At 46.0% G+C, this 21201-nt stretch overlaps 1 protein-coding gene across 1 annotated transcript in view; it reads right to left on the bottom strand.

Moving 5' to 3' along the window:
• The window catches only part of PIGN (phosphatidylinositol glycan anchor biosynthesis class N), a 175233-nt gene that overhangs the window by 96491 nt on the left and 57541 nt on the right, over positions 1 to 21201 (bottom strand). The window contains exons 9-12 of the mRNA XM_026658519.2: positions 16061 to 16101; positions 8342 to 8401; positions 5494 to 5586; positions 3061 to 3116 (exon numbers count right to left, since the gene is read on the bottom strand). Coding sequence (XP_026514304.1) covers positions 3061 to 3116; positions 5494 to 5586; positions 8342 to 8401; positions 16061 to 16101 — 250 coding nt within the window. The remainder of the gene's footprint in view (positions 1 to 3060; positions 3117 to 5493; positions 5587 to 8341; positions 8402 to 16060; positions 16102 to 21201) is intronic.

Raw genomic sequence — 21201 nt, forward strand, 5'->3', positions numbered from 1 at the left:
ACAACAGAATTTAAGTATGCTGACCCCACTCTAAGTACACTACCTTTTAAAGTAGATCAGCAAGTTGAGACAGCAGCTGCTGCCAGCAAGCTCTCTCTGTCCTGAGTAGGGTTACCATATTTCAGCAAGCAAAAAAGAGGACGGGAGGAGCCCCGCCCTAGCCCCGCCCCATCCTGCCCTAGCCCCGCCCCTGCCCCGCCCCTCCCACTTCCCGCCCCCCTCAGAACCTCCAACCCTCCCCCCGCTCCTTGTCCCCTGACTGCCCCCTTCTGGGACCCCTGCCCCTAACTGCCTCCCAGGACTCCACCCCCTACCTAAGCCTCCCTGCCTCTTGTCCCCTGACTACCCCCTCCTGAGACCCTCCCCCCATCCTAACTGGCCCCCTAGGACTCTATCCCCTATCTGTACCCTGACTGCCCCAACCCTTATCCACACCCCCACCCCCAGACAGACCCCTGGGACTCCCACGCCCCATCCAACCACTTCCCCCCCCAGAAAGCCCCCCCCCGAACTCCCGACCCCCCCCGTCTCTTGACTGCCCCCTCCAAAACCTCCCTGCCCCTTCTCCGACCCCCTGGTCCCCTTGTTGTTGGCCTTCGTCTAACGTCTCTGTGAACTTGCTCAAGAACGGCCTGAGCCGTTTGTCCCGGCACGCTGGGCAGCAGTGGAGGAGGAGTGGGGGAGGAGCTCCAGACTGCCGGAGGCGATCTGCGAATGCAGGGAGGGAGGGAGGGAGTGATCTCTGCTGCAGGAGAAGCGGAGGAGGGGCTCTCTCTGGCTGTCGGAGCCCCATGTAAGTGGCACCATCCGGCCGGCTGCCCTGTTAGCCGCGCGCACTCTGCATGGGGGGGGGTGGGGTGGTGTGTGGAAGTCCGGACATTTACAAATTCCCCCCTTACGCTATTTTTAGCGCAAAAAGCCGGACATGTCCGGGGGAATCTGGACGAATGGTAACCCTAGTCCTGAGCCCTGTCATGTCCCCCCCTTGCTCTGTGGAGATGGGGTACAGGAACAGGAGGAGGGGGAGATCCTGACATCAGCACCCACCTTCCCCCCCACCTCCTGCACAGCAAGCAGGAGGCTCCCAGGAGCAACTCCAAGGCAGAGGGCAGGAGCAGCACACGGCAGTAGGGGGAGGGACAGCTGAACTGCCCAGCAATTGATAGCCTGCTGGGCAGCTGCCACACAGGGAACTTAGGGGAGCTGATGGGAGGGCTGCCAGCCCACCATGGTTCCAAGCCCCCACCAGCTAGCTCCAATGGGCTGCTCTTCCTGCAAGCAGTGGACAAAGCAGCCAGCTGCCAAACAACGTTATAAGGGAGCATTATGCAACTTTAAACGAGCATGTTCTCTAATAGATCAGCAACGTAACAATGAAACATTAACCAGGACGATGTTAAGTGAGGAGTTACTGTATGTGAGAGGAAGGATTAACAGGTGAGTGAGTGTATGCGCTAGAACACAGCTCACACTTAGGGCTGGTCTATACTTAGCCGCTAGTTCGGCGGCTGGAAATCGAACTTCCTGGTTCGATTTATCGCGTCTGGTCTGGACGCGATAAATCGAACCAGGAAGTGCTTGCCGTCGACTGCGGTACTCCAGCTCAACGAGTGGAGTACCGCGGAGTCGACGGGGGAGCCTGCCTGCCGCGTGTGGACCGCGTCTGAACCGCAGTAAGTTCGAAGTAAGGTATGTCGACTTCAGCTACGTTATTCACGTAGCTGAAGTTGCGTACCTTACTTCGACTTGGGGGGTTAGTGTAGACCAGGCCTAAATAACATCAAAAGCCACTTCAGAAGACCCTACATCGTTCTAGAAATGGAGGTCCTACAGAGTGTAAATTCTGCAGGTTTTGACAAAGCGGGGCATAAGTGTTGTGTACTGCTGGGTCCCCTTCTATGCATGGCCTGAAGTCTAATACATCCACACTATGGGCAAATTCCCTCTTAGTTCAGTTGGGACATAAATATACCCAACTGTCGTAAGAAAAGGAGCAAAATCATATCTCACTATATTTTACCGATAAAAGCTAAAATTCCACTCCACTTCAGTGGAATTATCAGATATCTTCTAATCAACTGAAATTTCCACTCAATTTATGTCTGCATACCTGTGCATTGTCAATGGAATGTTGGGAGACTGTTAGCTTTAATAATTTAAGAATGAGACTTTTAGTTTTAATAATTTCAGAATGATATATTTTGTGCATGAATAAAGTATGTTTTAAAAACTTTTAAAACTCTGCCACGTCAAATCCAATTTTCATGAGACAGATGTGCCTTTTAACTGATTTGGCAGGAAGTTAGTCTGTCAAATTTTAAATTTCCAATACCTTCCATTGAGGCTGAACAGTTGTTTAAAAAAAAAAAAAAAAAGCCACAAATATTTATTCTTAGCAGGAAATCTTCATTGGTTTCCCCTACTCATACCATGCTTAAAAATGGCTCAATCACTTCTGATTAAACTTCCCGGGGGTGGAGGGAACTGCTCCCTGAGAATCACACCAAATTCCATCCAAGACCGTTATTAATAACTGAAATTCACCTTTGTAATGGAAATGCTCAAGCAACTGTATTAGTAGATACACTACAGTCGATGTATAGACGTGTTTTGTTCATAAAAGGGAGCAAACCTGGAAAAAAACACACATTTTGTACACTCCTGCAATCCTACGAATCTCTCTAATCTATTATTTAATACTCAGCCATACCATAGTCAGAAAAAGTTATTTTAATGTATGTGCTTGGCTTGAAAATATATTTTAAAATTTTATGTTATTTTAAGTATGATTAAAAGTTATGTGATTAAATTCTTCCAAAATATAAATTCTAAGGAAAAACTCCACTCTCATAAGCATGCACAGCTCTCATTCATATCTGAGGGCAAGATTTGGGATACCATTCTCACAGTACATTTGAAAGAGACTGCATCTCTGTGGGTTAATGCTTGTCTGTTATCCCATAAATACTTATCAAATACTTATAATTGAAATACTTATCAAAGTGAAAAATAAAATAATTTTTATTCAGTTAAAATATAAAAAATTTAAAATGCACTTACTGAAAAGGTGTAAATAGAAATGATAATGTAGTTTCCTTCTTCTGAGTCATCTTAATCTGCAAACAAATTATGAAAGCAATGAACATAAAAGCTGTAATTAGAAATTAATGTTAATGAAGGGTTTAGGTTGAAATATGAAAGCTTCTTAATGCTGTAAAAAAGCAACAAAGGTCAAATTTTTACCACAATGGATGGGGTTTTGGGTTTTCTACTCTTGTAAATAGTTAAGAGTTCCATACAACTACTTGCACTGTGCTGAAAGAGTACCCCTAAAGATTCAATCGTGCTCTTAGAAAGGCAAATGTGAGCCATCTACCAGAAATTCTCACAGTAGGACTTCCACAGTGTACAGTGAGAAAAAATAATCAATGTTTACTGGGGGTGGCTCCACTTTGAGCACAGAGTCAAAGCTAAACACAATCAAGGAATCAAATCAATGATTTGATCATACCAAAGCATCGGTGTTGACTCCAACAGACAGGAACTAATGCACTGCTGTAAAGATGTGAAATGATGCTACTGGACTTCTCAAACTGGATGTGCACAAAAATGGGAGGCTCTGACGCAATCATAGTCACTCAGCCTAGAGGACCTTGAAAATATCTTTCAGGCTTCCTGCACCAGTTTGACATGGGGCCTAATGGATGCATACAAGAAGCAAGGGAATTTCTAGTATCCAGCTTCCAGGATCTGACAGCTTGAAGCAACAATCTCCTACATATCTCTCATCCATTCAAGACAAAATCCTCCCCAGGAATACAGGTAGTGGTCAGGTCTGTCCATCACAGGAAACTTATGGACAATGGACCATAAAAGTAAGCATCTCTTGGCATCTCTTTAAGCTGCTGAGCTACTTCCCATTATTTTTGAGTTATCTTACTTTTCCTTCAAACACACACACACACAACCTAGGCCCCCCTAAAAGTCTTCAAAAATAAGCTAGCAAACAGGAAATTTATCACTAGAAAAAGCCAGGATAAGAGTTAATCAAAGCCAAGAACCAGGAACAACTTTGGGGGGGGGGGCAGGGAAGAACAACACCCTATTAATAACTAAAGAGGCGAATGTACCTGCAAAAAAGGTGACAAACACCATCGATACTATAGAAATAATGGTGTTGTGGAAGGAAAGAAAGAAAGAAAGAAAGAAAGAAAGAAAGAAAGAGGCTGGTTGAGACACTTACTGGTCATTATGCTTCATGAGCAGACAGGTACTTGTTACCTTCTGATTAAGTTGTTTATTGGCCCTGAACTTTGAGCTTGGAATGTTCCAACCCCAGTTGCATAGAAAACAGATTCCCCACTTATGATCTATAGCAACTGTGACAAAGTTCCTCCTCTATCTTGGTGGGTCCTGCGCTTATTGGCGGATTTTCTTGCCTCAGAGATTCACCGTGTGGGTTGGGGAACAGCCCAGAGACCTTCCCCTCTGGAAGAACCCACAGTCCAGGTCAATTGGGAGGAACCCAGGCCCGCCCTCTACTCCGGGTTCCAGCCCAGGGCCCTGTGGACTGCAGCTGTCTATAGTGCCTCCTGTAACAGCTGCATGACAGCTACAACTCCCTGGGCTACTTCCCCATGGCCTCCTCCAAACACCTTCCTTATTCTCACCACAGGACCTTCCTCCTGGTGTCTGATAACGCTTGTGCTCCTCAGTCCTCCAGCAGCACACCCTCTCACTCTCAGCTCCTTGCACCTCTTGCTCCCAGCTCCTCACACTCCCACCACAAACTGAAGTGAGCTCCTTTTTAAAATCCAGGTGCCCTGATTAGCCTGCCTTAATTGATTCTAGCAGCTTCTTCTTAATTGGCTCCAGGTGTCCTAATTAGCCTGCCTGCCTTAACTGGTTCTAGCAGGTTCCTGATTACTCTAGTGCAGCCCCTGCTCTAGTCACTCAGGGAACAGAAAACTACTCATCTAGTGACCAGTATATTTGCCCTCTACCAGACTCCTGTACCCCACTGGTCTGGGTCTGTCACACAACCTACTTTCTTTTCAGATATCACAATTAAATTTAGGGCCAATTTCTGTGCTCACATAAGCAAGCATTGCTCTCATTGACTTCAATTTGAACTGCATACACAAACCCAAGGTCCAGCTGGATTCTTAGAAATTAAATTCTCTACACCGGTATAATGCACAATAATCATTACTGAACTTCATTTATGCTCAGGGCAATAAAAATAATTAATTTAGAAAAAAATTAACTTTTTTGAATAAATTTAAACAAGAAATTTCCAATCTCACATAGATCTGCTTTTTATCTATTTCATATCATATAGTATGTACATGTGATTTCTCTTTTACTCTGACTTCCAATATGCATCATCAAAATGTTATCTTAGATGTATATACTATACTGTAGTACCTTTTAAATAGAGTGGTATGAAATATTTTTCATTTTAAATGTTTACTTGAATGTTAATTTACTTACCTTAAACTGCTCAAGAATCTGAACAGCATTTGTAAACATGCTCTCAGCTTTGAAATGAGCACTATTATTCAGATAGTCCAAAGGCAGAATTCCCTGCAAACATTAAACATGAATTAATAAGATTCATATTTGGTCAAATAATCCAAAACTAGACAAAACAAAGTAAAACTAGTTACAATTACTCAAATACCTATTGTTATAAATTACAACAAATACTCTTCCTATAATTATTCCTCTGTATCAGACCTAATCAATATAAGAAGTATAATATAAGGTCTATCTTTCTCAAACCTCACAGAAAAAAATTCTGAACAGAAGAACATATATTTTATATTATGTAATTTATATGCAACAAATTAACAAGCCAATGAAGGCTGAAGAAGTGAAGCTTAACAGTAACTAAAGACAAAGGATGATCTTTTGGCAGAGAACTGGGATGCAGAAGATCTCGGGGACAATCCTGCTTCCACTGAAGTCAAAGAAAGCTTTCACCAACTTCCTTGATTTTAGGATTGAGCCCCTGGTGGCTATTACTGATTGGCCACATATTTGAAGTGGAATATCAAGTAAGTCACTTAACCTCTGTGCCTCAGTTTCTCCATTTGTAAAATAAGACAGCACTTGCACAGAGATCATCATTCAAAGCTCTCTAAGCACTTTACAAACGTGATTCTGGGATGTATTAACAGGTGTGTTGTGAGCAAGACACGAGAAGTCATTCTTCCGCTCTACTCTGCTCTGGTTAGGCCTCAGCTGGAGTATTGTGTCCAGTTCTGGGCACCGCATTTCAAGAAAGATGTGGAGAAATTGGAAAGGGTCCAGAGAAGAGCAACAAGAATGATTAAAGGTCTTGAGAACATGACCTATGAAGCAAGGCTGAAAGAATTGGGTTTGTTTAGTTTGGAAAAGAGAAGACTGAGAGGGGACATGATAGCAGTTTTCAGGTATCTAAAAGGGTGTCATAAGGAGGAGGGAGAAAACTTGTTCACCTTAGCCTCTGAGGATAGAACAAGAAGCAATGGGCTTAAACTGCAGCAAGGGAGGTCTAGGTTGGACATTAGGAAAAAGTTCCTAACTGTCAGGGTGGTTAAACACTGGAATAAATTGCCTAGGGAGGTTGTGGAATCTCCATCTCTGGAGATATTTAAGAGTAGGTTAGATAAATGTCTATCAGGGATGGTCTAGACAGTATTTGGTCCTGCCATGCGGGCAGGGGACTGGACTCGATGACCTCTCGAGGTCCCTTCCAGTCCTAGAATCTATGAATCTATAAAAAAGATGCATAGATATCATTATCTCTATTTTACAATTTGGGAAAGTGACATACAAAAGAGATTTTTTTTTCTTTTTTAAGCCCTATGCTGAATGTGTATATTTTACTGTAAATCTGTTGTGTATTTTTGCATCTTCATATGAAATCTCTCCAAAAGACAGAAGTCCAATTCTAATACGAAGTAAATTTTTTTAATTATTACAAGTTCTGGGCCCATTAATATTCTCTCTTTGTTCTCCTCCTCCTCTCTTAATAAATACATGTATCATCTATACTATGTTTCCAAAATGTATCTGTTTCCCTCTAAAGGTTCAGATTCTTTCCTGGGCCAAGATCCACTTAGTGCAAGAGAATGGAGCCAGGCTGGAAGGGAACTGTTATTGCTCCCTAAAGGCTGGTCTACACAGGGAAATTCATCAGCATAGCTTATTTTTGTAGAATAAAGTCATTTTTATTCCCACACAGAGTGTTCACCTGGGGGAGGAAAGGGTTATACCAACATAGCCACAGTGGAATAGTTAGTCCAGTATACCTATGTGGTCAATTTCCCCATGTAGAAAGCCCTAATTCTCAACCTTGTGAATCTCCAGCCCCAGCGTAAATCAAAGAATCCCATATGAATGTGTTTTCTAACCTACATCATCAGCTGGCAATGGTCCTCAGAGGTGATACAGTGACACCCTCTACTTGGGTTGAGAGGAAGAGTGGCATAGGAACTGATTAAGCTAGCTTTACACCAGCAAAAAACTTTCCCAGCACTAGGGGAAGTTTCAGCTGACCACATATGGAAATGGAGCCCAAAGAGGCAGGACCAGAAGACAGAATCTGTCCAAAGTCTCCAGAAAAGTTTTTTTACGATTTTTTTTAATATACACATTTGCTTTTTCCCCACTTAACTTTTGTTATGTACTGTATACGCATATGTGAGGTAAGCAATATAAAAGCAAATTAAAGCTTTAGTTGTTAATTAGGACTAAATAAAGAAATTTGGTTCCGTTATATGAGACAGCCATTGAGTGCCAGAAATAACGGCTACAAATAGATAAATTGCAAGGTTAAAAAAGAAGATCTATCCCAAATAAGGAATCAAATCATCAACTAACCTAATGAAATAAAATATCATCTCAAAATATCTCAGTAAACTAACTAATTAGATTAAAAATAACTCAACATTAAACTTCAGGAACTATTTTTTTTTAAACAGTTTCAGCTCTTACAATTAAAAATAAGGAAAAAGAATAATAGCTCATACCCTATTGTATCCTTACAGAAAATTAACAGAGTATTTGCATGGTTTAAGTAAAAAGGTGGCCATTTAATACTTTCAGAATTACAGGTTACAATGGAGCAACTACTTTCATCAATTAAAATATTATGTTATACATTACAAAATAATATAAAAGAGGCAGATTGTATCTGCTTAGGCCTTAATGCTGCCAATACTTATTCTTATGCTTAATTTTACATCCTTGACTAGTCCCCATAAACTATGGCAAAAGTTTGCAAATTTATCTTTTTTTCATCTTTTCCCCCCCAAGAACATGCAGCCTTTTTTACTTTTTTTTTATTTCTTACCACAGAATTAAGGGGAAAAGGAACACCAATAAGGGAAGCCATCAGCGGCGCTATATCAGCCTGTGCAAACAAAAATGTTCTCAGTTGAGCATGCTTCAAAATGTTTAAAGTATTCATAAATTTAGATTAATTTTAAGAATGTACCTGTATTTTGAAATGTGAATAGTATCCTATCTGACAGAATCTATCACAGCATTAAAGCAGTCCAGCAAAGTAATATTTTTCAGTGTTCAAAATAATGCTCTTAATTCTGAATGGAATCAAAATTTGAGTTTTCAGAACAACTTTTATGTTCTATCAAATTAAACCCGTTTGATAATTCAACAGATTTATATATTAAAATTTCACATTTAAAAAAATAAATTCACTTTTAAAAGTGCATTAAAAACCCTACCTTTTTTTAAATTCAAGATTCAATATCTCCTTCACTGTTTTATCAGATAAATTTATCTGTTTTTTTTTCATTATATTTATCAAAGTAAGAATTATTTTCTTCACACTTCTTTTTTTTTTTTTTAAAGTGGCACACCAAGCATAATATGTATAAAAAGCAATTCTTAATCCCTTGTTATTAGAATGTCAGCCATTGACCAACTTTTACTATTTAGGGATAGGTTCCGGTACCCTTAGTCATGTTGTGTTCCCTCTTATTCCATGAATGGTCCCTTAACTTCAATAGGACTACTCATGGAATAAGGTACTATTCATCATCTGGATCTTAGTATTTATCATTTCTATTTTCCTTAACATAAAAAGACTAGAAATCAATTTCCTTAGCTACACTGGTGTAAATCTGGAGTAACTCCACTGAAGTAAATGGAGTTACTACAGATTTACCTATGCACCAAAGGAGAATCTGAGTCACTATTTATAGTAGGCAAAACACACAAAGTCATACTGTACCATTGATTTTTAAGCAGAACTCCTCACTGGAATTTCCGGAAAGGAGTTCTGCTTAAAATAAATACATAGCAAACGATAATATACTATTTGTCACAGACAAAACTAACTTTATGTTTCCAAGTCAATTATCAAGTACACACTGAAAAAGATGGTTACTCACCGTTGTAACTGTTGTTCTTCGAGATGTGTTGCTCATATCCATTCCAGTTAGGTGTGCGCGCGCCGCGTGCACGATCGTCGGAAAACTTTTACCCTAGCAACACCCGGTGGGTCGGCTGTGGAGCCCCCTGGAGTGGCGCCTTCATGGCGCTGGATATATACCCCAGCCGACCCAGCGCCCCCTCAGTTCCTTCTTGCCGGCTACTCCGACAGTGGGGAAGGGGGGCGGGTTTGGAATGGATATGAGCAACACATCTCGAAGAACAACAGTTACAACGGTGAGTAACCGTCTTTTCTTCTTCGAGTGCTTGCTCATATCCATTCCAGTTAGGTGACTCCCAAGCCCCACCTAGGTGGCGGGGTCGGAGTGAGACATTGCTGTGTGCAGAACCGCTGATCCGAAAGCAGCATCGTCTCTGGATTGTTGCACCAGCGCATAGTGAGTAGCGAATGTGTGGACCGATGACCACACTGCAGCTCTACAAATGCCCTGGATCGGGACTTGAGCCAGGAAGGCAGTCGAGGAGGCCTGGGCCCTCGTGGAGTGAGCGGTGAGGTGTGGCGTCGGTACACCGGCCAGGTCGTAGCAAGCACGAATACAGGAGTGATCCAAGAGGACAGGCACTGTGAGGAGACCGGTGAGCCCTTCATCCGGTCGGCCACTGCAACGAAGAGTTGTGTCGTCTTCCTAAATGGCTTTGTACGGTCAATATAGAAAGCCAGGGCCCTGCGAACGTCCAAAGAATGTAAACGCTGGTCCTGACGAGTAGCGTGTGGTTTCGGATGGAAGACCGGTAGGAATATATCCTGGTTCACGTGGAAAGGTGAAACTACCTTGGGAAGAAAAGCAGGATGGGGGCGAAGCTGCCCCTTGTCCTTATGGAACACCGTGTATGGGGGCTCGAACGTCAGCGCTCTGAGTTCAGAAACACGTCGTGCTGAGGTGATGGCTACAAGGAAGGCTGTCTTCCAGGATAAGTACAGGAGTGAACAGGTCGCCAATGGTTCGAACGGAGGCCCTGTAAGCCTGGAGAGAACGAGGTTGAGGTCCCACGTCGGAACTGGCTGCCGTTGCTGTGGGTACAGCCAGTCTAAGCCCTTGAGGAATCTAACGACCATCGGGTTAGAGAAGACCGAGGACTTAAGTTCCCCTGGGTGGAAAGCCGAAATAGCGGCGAGGTGAACCTTGACTGAAGATATCGCCAAGTCCTGCTGTCTTAGGGACAGGAGATATTCCAGTATGAGAGGAATAGACGCCTGCAAGGGGGACGTAGCTCGTTGCTCACACCAACAGGAGAACCGCTTCCACTTGGCCAAGTAAGTGGACCGTGTAGAGGGCTTTCTACTTCCCAGAAGAATCTGCTGGACGGCCTGCGAGCATTGCCGCTCTGTCCGATTCAACCATGAAGCATCCACGCCGTGAGGTGGAGCGATTGCAGGTCGGGGTGACACAGTCGGCTGTGATCCTGGGAGATGAGATCCGGACTCAAGGGGAGCGTGATCGGCGTTTGTACCGAAAGCTCCAACAGTGTGGTGTACCAGTGTTGCCTCGGCCAAGCGGGAGCGACTAGAATTACCCGAGCATGGTCCCTGCGGATCTTGAGCAGCACCCTGTAGACCAGCGGGAATGGAGGAAAGGCATAGAACAGGTGGTTCTTCCATGTTAGAAGGAAGGCGTCTGACCGAGAGCCTGGAGCTTGCCCGTGTAGGGAGCAGAATGCCTGGCACTTCCTGTTGGCCCGAGATGCGAAGAGGTCGATCTGGGGAAACCCCCACCTCTGGAAGACAGAATAGATGATGTCTGGGCGAATTGACCACTCGTGCGTCTGGAAGGACCTGCTGAGACGGTCCGCCAGCGTATTCTGGACTCCAGGAAGGAACGATGCCGTGAGATGTATCGAGTGGGCGATGCAGAAGTCCCACAGGCGAATGGCCTCTTGGCATAGGAGCGATGAGTGGGCTCCACCTTGCTTGTTGATGTAAAACATGGCCGTGGTGTTGTCCGTGAGAACCAACACGCAACGGCCCTGTAGGAAGTTGAGGAATGCCTGGCAAGCTAGGCGCACCGCCATCAGCTCTCGGACGTTGATGTGCAGGGCTAGCTGGGACGCCGACCACAGGCCCTGGGTATGGTGCTCCCCGAGGTGAGCGCCCCATCCTAGAGATGAAGCGTCCGTGACTAGGTGGAGAGAGGGTTGTGGGGCGTGAAAAGGCACTCCTGCACAGACCGCCGTGCAATCCAACCACCAGGTGAGAGAGACCGAGGACGGAACCGTGACCACCATGTTCAGGTCGTCCCGGTGAGGGCGGTACACCGATGATACCCAAGCCTGTAGTGGGCGAAGCCGTAGTCTGGCATGCCTGGTTACGTAGGTGCACGAGGCCATGTGACCCAACAGGGCAAGGCATATCCTTATGATGGTAATCGGAAATGCCCGGAGTCCTTGAATGACGCTTGCGATGGTATGAAATCGGCTGTCTGGCAGAATGGCTCGGGCACGTCTGGAGTCTAGGATTGCTCCAATAAACTCTATCCTCTGTGTTGGCACTAGAGTGGACTTCTCTCTGTTGAGTAGAATGCCCAGCTCGTGGAAAGTGTGTGTCACTATGTGGACGTGAGCCTGAACTTGGTCCCTGGTGCGGCCGCGTACCAGCCAGTCGTCCAAATATGGGAACACCTGTACCCCTTGTCGACGAAGGTATGCCGCAACGACCGCCAGACACTTTGTGAACACTCTGGGAGCCGAGGACAAGCCGAAGGGAAGGACTGCAAATTGGTAGTGCACCCTGTTTACTACAAATCGCAGGAAGCGCCTGTGAGGCGGATAAATTGCTATGTGGAAATATGCGTCCTTCATGTCGAGGGCGGCGAACCAGTCTCCAGGATCCAGTGAAGGGATGATGGTCCCCAATGATACCATGCGGAACTTCAACTTTACTATGAATTTGTTGAGTCCGCGCAAGTCTAAGATGGGCCGTAGACCCCCTTTCGACTTGGGGATCAGGAAGTAGCGGGAATAAAACCCCCTGCCCCTTAACTCTGGTGGAACCTCCTCTATGGCCCCCATAGCAAGGAGCCCAAAAACTTCCTGTGTAAGGAGTTGCTCATGAGAAGGGTCCCTGAAGAGGGACGGGGAGGGAGAGTGGGGGGGGGGGCGAGGAAAACTGGAGGGCGTATCCCCTCTCCACCGTGCGAAGGACCCAACGGTCCGAAGTTATAAGGGACCAAGCACGGTGGAAACGGGAGAGGCGATCCTGGAAGGGAGGAGTTGAATCCTGAGTACTGGTTATGGTGCCGTCCTCGACCGCACCTTTAAAAGTTTTGCCTAGGCCCTGAAGGTGGCCTAGGCTGGCCCTGGTTCTGACCGGGTTGAGGGCCGGTTGACCTTCGCCTACCACCTCGACCCCGCCTTCTGGCGAAATCCTGTCTCGGACGAGGCGGGGGAGGGTAGAACCTCTGAGGCTGGGGCCTGAAGGGTCTGCGCTGAGGGCCTGGGACATGCATCCCCAGGGAGCGCATCATTGTCCGGGAGTCTTTGAGATTCTGGAGCCTAGAGTCCGTCTTCTCCGAAAAGAGTCCCTGGCCTTCAAATGGTAAATCCTGCAGGGTCTGCTGCAGTTCAGGCGGCAAGCCAGACACCTGAAGCCAGGAGATTCGCCGCATGGCTATACCTGAAGCCAGAGTCCTAGCAGCCGAGTCAGCTATATCCAGGGAGGCCTGTAGGGAGGTACGTGCCACCCGTTTACCCTCCTCTATTAAGGCCCCGAACTCTTCCCTGGAGTCTTGGGGAACCAGTTCTTTAAATTTCCCCATCGAGGACCAAGAGTTAAAATTATAGCGGCTCAAGAGCGCCTGCTGGTTGGCCGCTCTAAGTTGAAGCCCCCCCGCTGAATACACCTTGCGTCCGAACAAATCGAAGCGCTTAGCGTCCTTCGATTTGGGCGCAGCAGCCTGCTGGCCATGGCGCTCCCGTGCATTCACTGATGACACCACCAGTGAGCACGGCTGGGGATGGGTATACAGATATTCGTAGTCCTTGGAAGGAACAAAGTACTTCCTCTCCACCCCTCTGGCCGTGGGTGGAATAGAGGCCGGGGTTTGCCAGATCGTGGTGGCATTAGCCTGTATAGTGCGAATAAGCGGTAACGCCACTCTGGATGGGGCATCCGCTGAGAGGATGTTCACCACCGGGTCGTGAACCTCCACAATCTCCTCCACCTGGAGGTCCATATTTCGCGCCATCCAGCGCAACAGGTCTTGGTGGGCCCGAAGGTCTATAGGGGGCGGGCCCATGGCGGATGTACCCGCTACCGCCTCATCGGGGGAGGAGGAGGAGGATGCCCCCGGTGGCAAGGGGTCCAATGGCGGATCCTGCCCCCAGGTCCAGGGCTTCAGCAGGCGTAGGCACTGGAGCCTCCATGCCCCCTGGGGGAGGGCGGGAGATGGTGGCCTCCGGGACCCTGGGCTCGGAATGTGCCGAGCGGGAGGCAGATGGTGGAGCCCCTTGCGCTTGGTGGTAGGCCGACGGAGTCCAAAAGGACCAGTGCGCAGGTCCCTGCGTAGGGTCCTCGGCCGTCTCCTGCGAATGGCTGAAATCCGCTGAAGCCGCCTGCCCCTGCGGAGGATAGCCCGATCTAGAGGCTCCGTCAGAGGAGCGGGATGCAGATCTCGAAGGCCACGGCGGTGCCGAGCGCGATGCAGCCGGCACCGGATGGTACGGTGCCGATCGGTGCCGGTCGTAGGGCGATCTGTCCCTGTGCGGTGCCGGAGAGCAGTGCCGGGATCGGGATCGGTGCCGGTAGCCCCGCCGGTGCCGAGATCCGGATCTGGAGCGGGACGACGACTGCGACGAGGCCCGGTACCGGGAGCGGCCCCTCGAGCTGGAGCGGCGCTCGTACCGGTGCCGGGAACTACGCCTCGAGCCCGATCGGTGCCGGTGATCGCGACGGTGCCGAGATGTAGAGCGGCGTTGCGAAGAGGATCTCGGCCGCGAGTACGACCGGTGCAGAGGTGATAGTCGGCGCCGGGACTCCGAGCGGCGCCGGGACCTGCTCTGAGACCTGGAGCGGTGCCGAGAGTCCAGAGCTGGAGACGGTGGGCGCACCAGGGCAGGCTTGCCCCTGGATTGCACTACACGTGGAGCCACCGGTGCCGGAAGTTGCGACGGTGCCGGCTGCGTGAGGGCGATAAGGTCCCTCGCCGTCGCAAATGTCTCCGGGGTGGAAGGGAGACAAGGTTCCACCACCAGCCTAGGTGGTGAAACAGTCCGCACCGGACTCAACGGCCTCGGTGCCGGAGTCGACGGTGTGGCCGCCTGCTTTTGGCGGTCCAACGGCGGACGCGGCTCTACCCCCGGCACCGGGGGAGCCGGCGTCTTCAGGGCAGCAATGTCCTGCGCCTTGCGGGCCTTCTTATGGCCCGGAGAGAGGGATCGGCGCCGAGTCCCCTGAGGCGGGCGCGGTGCCGACGTCGGCCGGTGCCGAGATGACTTGTCCGCCGCACCGGTCGGAGTCGCTGGTGCGCTGCGCACTGAGGCGCTCGGCGCCGGGGCTGGGCGCGCCGAGGAGGATCCGGGCTAAGTGCTGCCTCCATAAGGAGCTGCCGAAGCCTAAAGTCCCGCTCCTTTCTTGTCCGAGGCTTGAAGGCCTTGCAGATCTGGCACTTATCTGCTTGATGGGATTCCCCGAGGCACTTCAAGCAGGAGGTGTGCGGGTCGCTCGTGGGCATAGGCTTCGCGCAGGACGCGCACGGCTTAAAGCCAGGAGCCTTGGGCATGAGCCCGGCTATGCGCCGGGGGAAAAAGGGGGGAGAACAACCCCCTTAACCCCCGCTAACAACTTACAACTATTACAAACTAAGTGAAAAAACTATCTAAAGAACTTTAACAACTATACACAACTATCTATACTAATGAGAACGATAAGCTAGGGAGAGTGGAGAACAGCTATGCCGCGCTCCACAGTTCCAACGACCGTCAGGGGCGGTAAGAAGGAACTGAGGGGGCGCTGGGTCGGCTGGGGTATATATCCAGCGCCATGAAGGCACCACTCCAGGGGGCTCCACAGCCGACCCACCGGGTGTTGCTAGGGTAAAAGTTTTCCGACGATCGTGCACGCGGCGCGCGCACACCTAACTGGAATGGATATGAGCAAGCACTCGAAGAAGAACTGAAGACTCCTTTCTACACTTATATGGAAAGAAGATTTCACAATGCTTACAGACCTAAAGACTTGTATTCATTTTCAAAAGTGCTTGCCATGGTGCTGCTTTCAGTAGTTTCTACTCTAAACCTCTTTTTTTTTATTGCTCATAGCTTTCCAAAACTTTCACCTTCTAGGCTGAATTTCCCATCTTTGGCCCCTTTCCTGAAGGTGATTTATTTTAGTTGAAGCAAAACTGTTGCAGCAACATAGTGATTGCATTAATTGATGCAGATAACAGCTGTGAGTGTCTGAGGGTGGAATTTTTCCCAGACACATGTAGTTTCCAAGGGCAGTGGTCTATGTCATTTAATATTTAAGTGACAAACTCTGGAAAAATATTATGTTAGCACAATCACCCTTTCTTTCATAAATTCCTTTATAAATCTGGTGTGGGAGATTAACTTTCCTCTTTGAATTAATGTAATGAGCTTTTGAGTAGGATACATTTAATACCTGGTTGACATCCAGCCTCTTCCATTTCTCCAGTTTCCATTCTAAAAGCAATAACAGAGCACATGAGCAGCTGATCCAGGCAGATTTTAGAGCAGTGATACTCAGACTGAGGCTCACAAGCAACAAGTGGCTCTTTAATGGGTCCCCTGCAGGTCTTTGCAACACATGATATTAAAACACCGTGTGATTTAATTATTAACCAGTCTAAGTTATTAACCAATCAGGATGCTTTTTCTGTGTTATTAACCAATTGTAGTTGATAAAGTAATAATATGTGATCAGTTATTTTGCTGTGAGAATAATATAACTAAATATTTCTACTGTCATACTGTTTAAATATGAATATATAGCACTATAGTAAATGAAACTATCAATTCACATGACTGTGGCTCTTTTGGCTAATGTTGATGGCTAATTTGGCTCCTGAATCACTGGCATCGGAGTATCACTGTTTTAGAAAAATAATTAATTTGACTCAATGAGTTTCCAGTACTTTCTGTAAGGATTCTTTCCTCCTAAGAGAGACTTATACTTTGGCTTCAGTGCACAGGTCCAAGGGAGAGTACAGGCAAAAAGAACAAAACTAATTTCTTTCAGATTAAATTTTCTTTCATCCATAAGGAAAATCCACTGGCTGTACTTGTGACTACAGTCATCTGAAGGAAATCTCTCCCTCCCCCCCTCCCCCCCCCCAAAAAAACCCCCCCACCTATATACTTGTATAACAGGGACACACATGCATAACTTCCTGAGAAAACTAAAGGATTCAAAGTGAGATTTGGAAACAGGGTATCTATATCTCACAGGCAGCTCTGAAATGTAAACCTCTAACCACCAGAAGCACCTCCTTAGCTCACAGGCACTGAGGGGTAGATTCAATATTATTTGTGGCAGACAGTCAGACCAGGCTCAGAAAAATCCTATTGTTTAACAGCCCAGGACATACCAAAATGCTGGTCTGGACAAAGTCAGATTTAATTATTTACTGCTAGCCAATTAAGCTGATGACCTCATATAAAGGGCTCTTTTTCCACCTGGCCCCAAACAACCTCTAGTCTATTGTATCTACATCTGCCTCTTTAGAAAGCAACATCAAACTGGGAGGGGGCTTGGGGGCCATTTTAAAACTTAATTTAGCAGTTTATTTTTTCATCACTGCCTTGGTTTCTAATTTTTGAATTATTCCTCCTAGCAGTGATGTCACGAGCAGAGGAGAAGAGGCAGTTTGCCCATCTTTTTGCAGAAGTCTTCAAGTAACAGAAGGAGAAGTAGGGGAAAGTGACAGGGGTTAAAAAGAGCTGTAGACTGCAACTAGCATTTTAAGCACGATGCCATGTACCCAGTCAAAGCAGGTCTCAGACAAGGTCTCAGACAGGGTGTTAAAATGCCAGTGGCAGCCTCTCTATACTAGGGAGCTGAACTAATAGCAGCAATAGGGGGAAAACCACTTTAAGTTCCCTCAGTATAGACAAAGCCTGAATAGACCAGATAATGTCTTCCATCGGCACATGCATCTTCCACTGACATAAATGGATACCACACAGAGATCAAAGGCAGGATTCTGTCTGCTACATCAGATGAGTCAGACAGAATCAGTTCACCTTCACAATATTTTCTATTTAATAAAGTTTGTAACTAATATGGTTCTTCATAAATGAAAGCGTAAATCAATCAAATTTATTACAACCACCAGTGAAGCGCGGAGTTCTAGCTCAGTCTGTTATTTATTGTTAAAATAAATATTAAAAATCCTAGTCATTCCCCTGTCTGGGCCTCCCAATGTCGCCTATGTACTCTATCTTCTTTAGACTATAAGTTGTTGGAGCAGCTGTATTCTGGGTCTTGTACTGTGCCTAGCTTATTCTCAGCGCTTAATTCATCAAGTGACTAGATTCAGGGGTCTGATTATTGGTGTATGTTTTTCGAGTGTCTCTGCTCTCAACTCATATACAACAGCTATATAGCTTAACAGTAAGAAACATATTTACAGCTAGTTCCTATGGTAACACATGAAGTGTATTATCAGTATTAGTCATGTATTCATAGTGATATACTTGTATCAGCATAACCTGAATTAATTTCCATGAGAATCTCACCTATATTTCTTTTCCCTGTTATGTAATAGAACAATTTTGTTTTCTCATAATAAGAAAATAATAGTGCAGAGGAGACACAAAATTGATGGGTTGACTACTCACACTGCAGTTCATGGAGGCTGCTCTGTTAGAAACTTTTGAAGCTATGAATGCAGTACTTTCCCCGGAAAATGCTTCCAAATATACAACACTATTTATCTCTCTTTCATAGCTTTTTATGGCACCCATAATTAGTTAGATCTAAGAGCTGTTGGGACACTGGAGGATACCTGCAGAACTGGCCATGGTAGGGTTGGACTCACAGGAGCACAAAGGAGAAACACCTTGAGAAAAACACCCTCCCATCTAACTGCATTCTGTGCTTTTTTTTGTTCTTATCTGCCATTTCAGGTGGATAACGCATGGGCTCTGTATAAGGTGCCCAGAGCAATTTTCTTGCTGTTGGATACGGCTTACTGGTGGACAGGACACAAACACTCTTACCCTGCTCTCCAAATTTCTAGCTGAGGTCTGCTGGGCAGTCAGCCGCAAAGGGAATGGAGGGAAATTAGTGTCAAAATACCAAATACAAAAAAAAAAGATGGGGGTGGGGCACGGAGTTTGCTAAGGCCCATCCAATCCAAAGGAAAAACCCCTCTATAACATCCTGTAGATAGGCGGAGTCAATGTGCAGAAACAGTAAGCCTGAGCTCCCTATATAAGGAGAAACTCTGGTTCCAGAAGCTTCTAGCAGAGCTTCCTCCAGAAGCTGCAATAGGCAAGGACAACCCATCAATTCTATGTCTCCTTTGGAATGGTAAAATCTGTATGCGAGAACAAAATTCTGCTCCTACTGAACTCAATGCCAAAACTCTAATTGACTTCATTTGGAGCAGGCCCTAAATCTGTGTAACATTCATTTCACCAAGGAATCAGAGAGCAACTTTTCAGAAAGAAGAGAGTTATACAGGAGTCATTATGATGGCCAAATGGATGCTGCTATGCTTTGCACAAAGCAGACACTGATATAGGTGTGCTGTCAGGATTCTTGCTAAGCCGGTAATCTGATCAGCCTCTAGGGGAGGCAAAATACAGGTGAAATGACTGATAAGGGAAAGGCTGTCATCTCAGAGCAAGCAGTGTGCCTTCTAGCCATATGAGGAGCACACCAATCATTCCATACCAAATTGGATAGGGTAACTCTCTGTTGCAACCACTGCCTCAGGTAACATCCACCCTTGATGGGGTGATGGGACAAGGAAAAACTCACTAAACCACCATGGAACTGTTTGCCATGAACAGAGAATAAAAAGTTTGGCGGCATTAAAAACAATTGTGTTGTCTCCTATGGATTCTTGTATATTTGAGAAATTCAAAAGGATTGGAAGCATTTTCATGACATTAGGCCTGTGCACCAATGTATGCAATCTTTAAAAAAAAAAAAATCCCAAAGATATCAGAATGTTCTAAAAAAATACAAGGATTTTAGATTTTCTCATTTTCTTTATACAACCTTCTTAAACTTTTTTGTTTGTTTGTTTTTGGAGGATGGGGAAGAAAGGGGTCAAGAGAACTGTTAAATTCACAGAGATCTTCAGGTACATTTTTCCTTTCACATAATAGAACAACTTTATTAAAACCACATCACTGGGTAGAATAGCTTAGTGGTGTAGCAGAGATGCTCTGTATGAATTTACAGGAGAGCATTTTACACTTGTATTCTTTACTTCGCAGCCCACCAGGAGATGCTGTGTAATGCTGTCAAAGCAGAACACTGAGCCACAAGAAGGAGTTATTATCACGCAACAATGATTATTCATGGCAATTAAGTAAATGCTGCTCCAAAAGAGACCCAGACCCATCCTGTGTTCTTTGGTTAGGAGATTAGTGACTACAATGCAAGCCGTTCAATGAGGGAGTGTTTGAAGAAGTGTTTCGGGGACTGAAGCATAAATGTGGAGGAAACCCCTCAGCTGAGAGAACAAAATATTCCCCACAGTCAATAACCATTGTCTTTCCTCCTTCCATAGCGGGGTGTCAATTTAAATACCCAATTCACCCATAGTGTATTTACATGCTCCAACACTTCCATCAGAATTTCAGTTAAAATGCAGATGTTTATAATAATTGAAAAGAATCTGAGAACTGGATCAGGCAAAACTGGGATAGCAGATACCCAATTTGTAAAACTGGTCTTTTACAGTAAAAATTAATGTTATTAGGGCTATACATTTTGTACTTAGAAGTAGTAAGTGTCCTTGGAGTTTCTAAGAAAGACAGGATAGGTGAGGTAATATGTTGGACCAGCTTCTGTTGGTGCAAGGTACAAGCTTTCGAGCTACACAACATTCCTCTTCAGATCTGGGACACACTGATTTACTTCCACAGACTTGAAGAAGCTGTGTAGCTCATACGCTTGTACCTTCCATCAGCAGAAGCTGGTCCAATAAGAGAAGGTTACTCATCCTGTGCAGTAACTATGGTTCTTCAAGATGTGTGTCCCCATGGGTGCTCCATTCTGGGTGCGCATGCACCCCACACGCTTCAAATCAGAGATTTTAAGTAGCACTATCCATTCAGCTTGCACATGCGCCCCCTGCAGCCTCATGCCCTGCACCATGGCTCTACAGAGCTGCGCAAGTGAACCACCATCAGTTCCTTCTAGACCACAGAGCTCCACTGTAAAGAACTCTGAAGCACAAGGAGGAGGAGGGCAGGTAGTGGAACATTCATAGGGGAACTCATCTCCAAGAACCACAGTTACTGCACAGGGAGAGTAACCTTCTCTTCTTATCTGAGTAGTGTCCCTATAGGTGCTCCACTCTAGGTGACTACCAAGCAGTACCCTCTACAGAGGTGTGGGATTTAGGAGTTGAGTCAAAGATTGAAAATAGTACAGTAGAGCTAAACATGGCACCAGAAGGTGAGGCATGAGAATATATGAATGGAGGTCCAAATCACTGCTCTACATATTTCCGTGCCAGGAACGTTCTTAAGAAAGGCTATTGAAATAGAGAGAGATCTCATGGAGAGGGATAATACTTTAGAAGGAGGTTAGAGATCATG

Source organism: Terrapene carolina, unplaced genomic scaffold, assembly GCF_002925995.2.
Source record: "Terrapene carolina triunguis isolate 2854851 unplaced genomic scaffold, T_m_triunguis-2.0 Scaffold53, whole genome shotgun sequence".
Taxonomy (NCBI): Eukaryota; Metazoa; Chordata; order Testudines; family Emydidae; genus Terrapene; species Terrapene triunguis.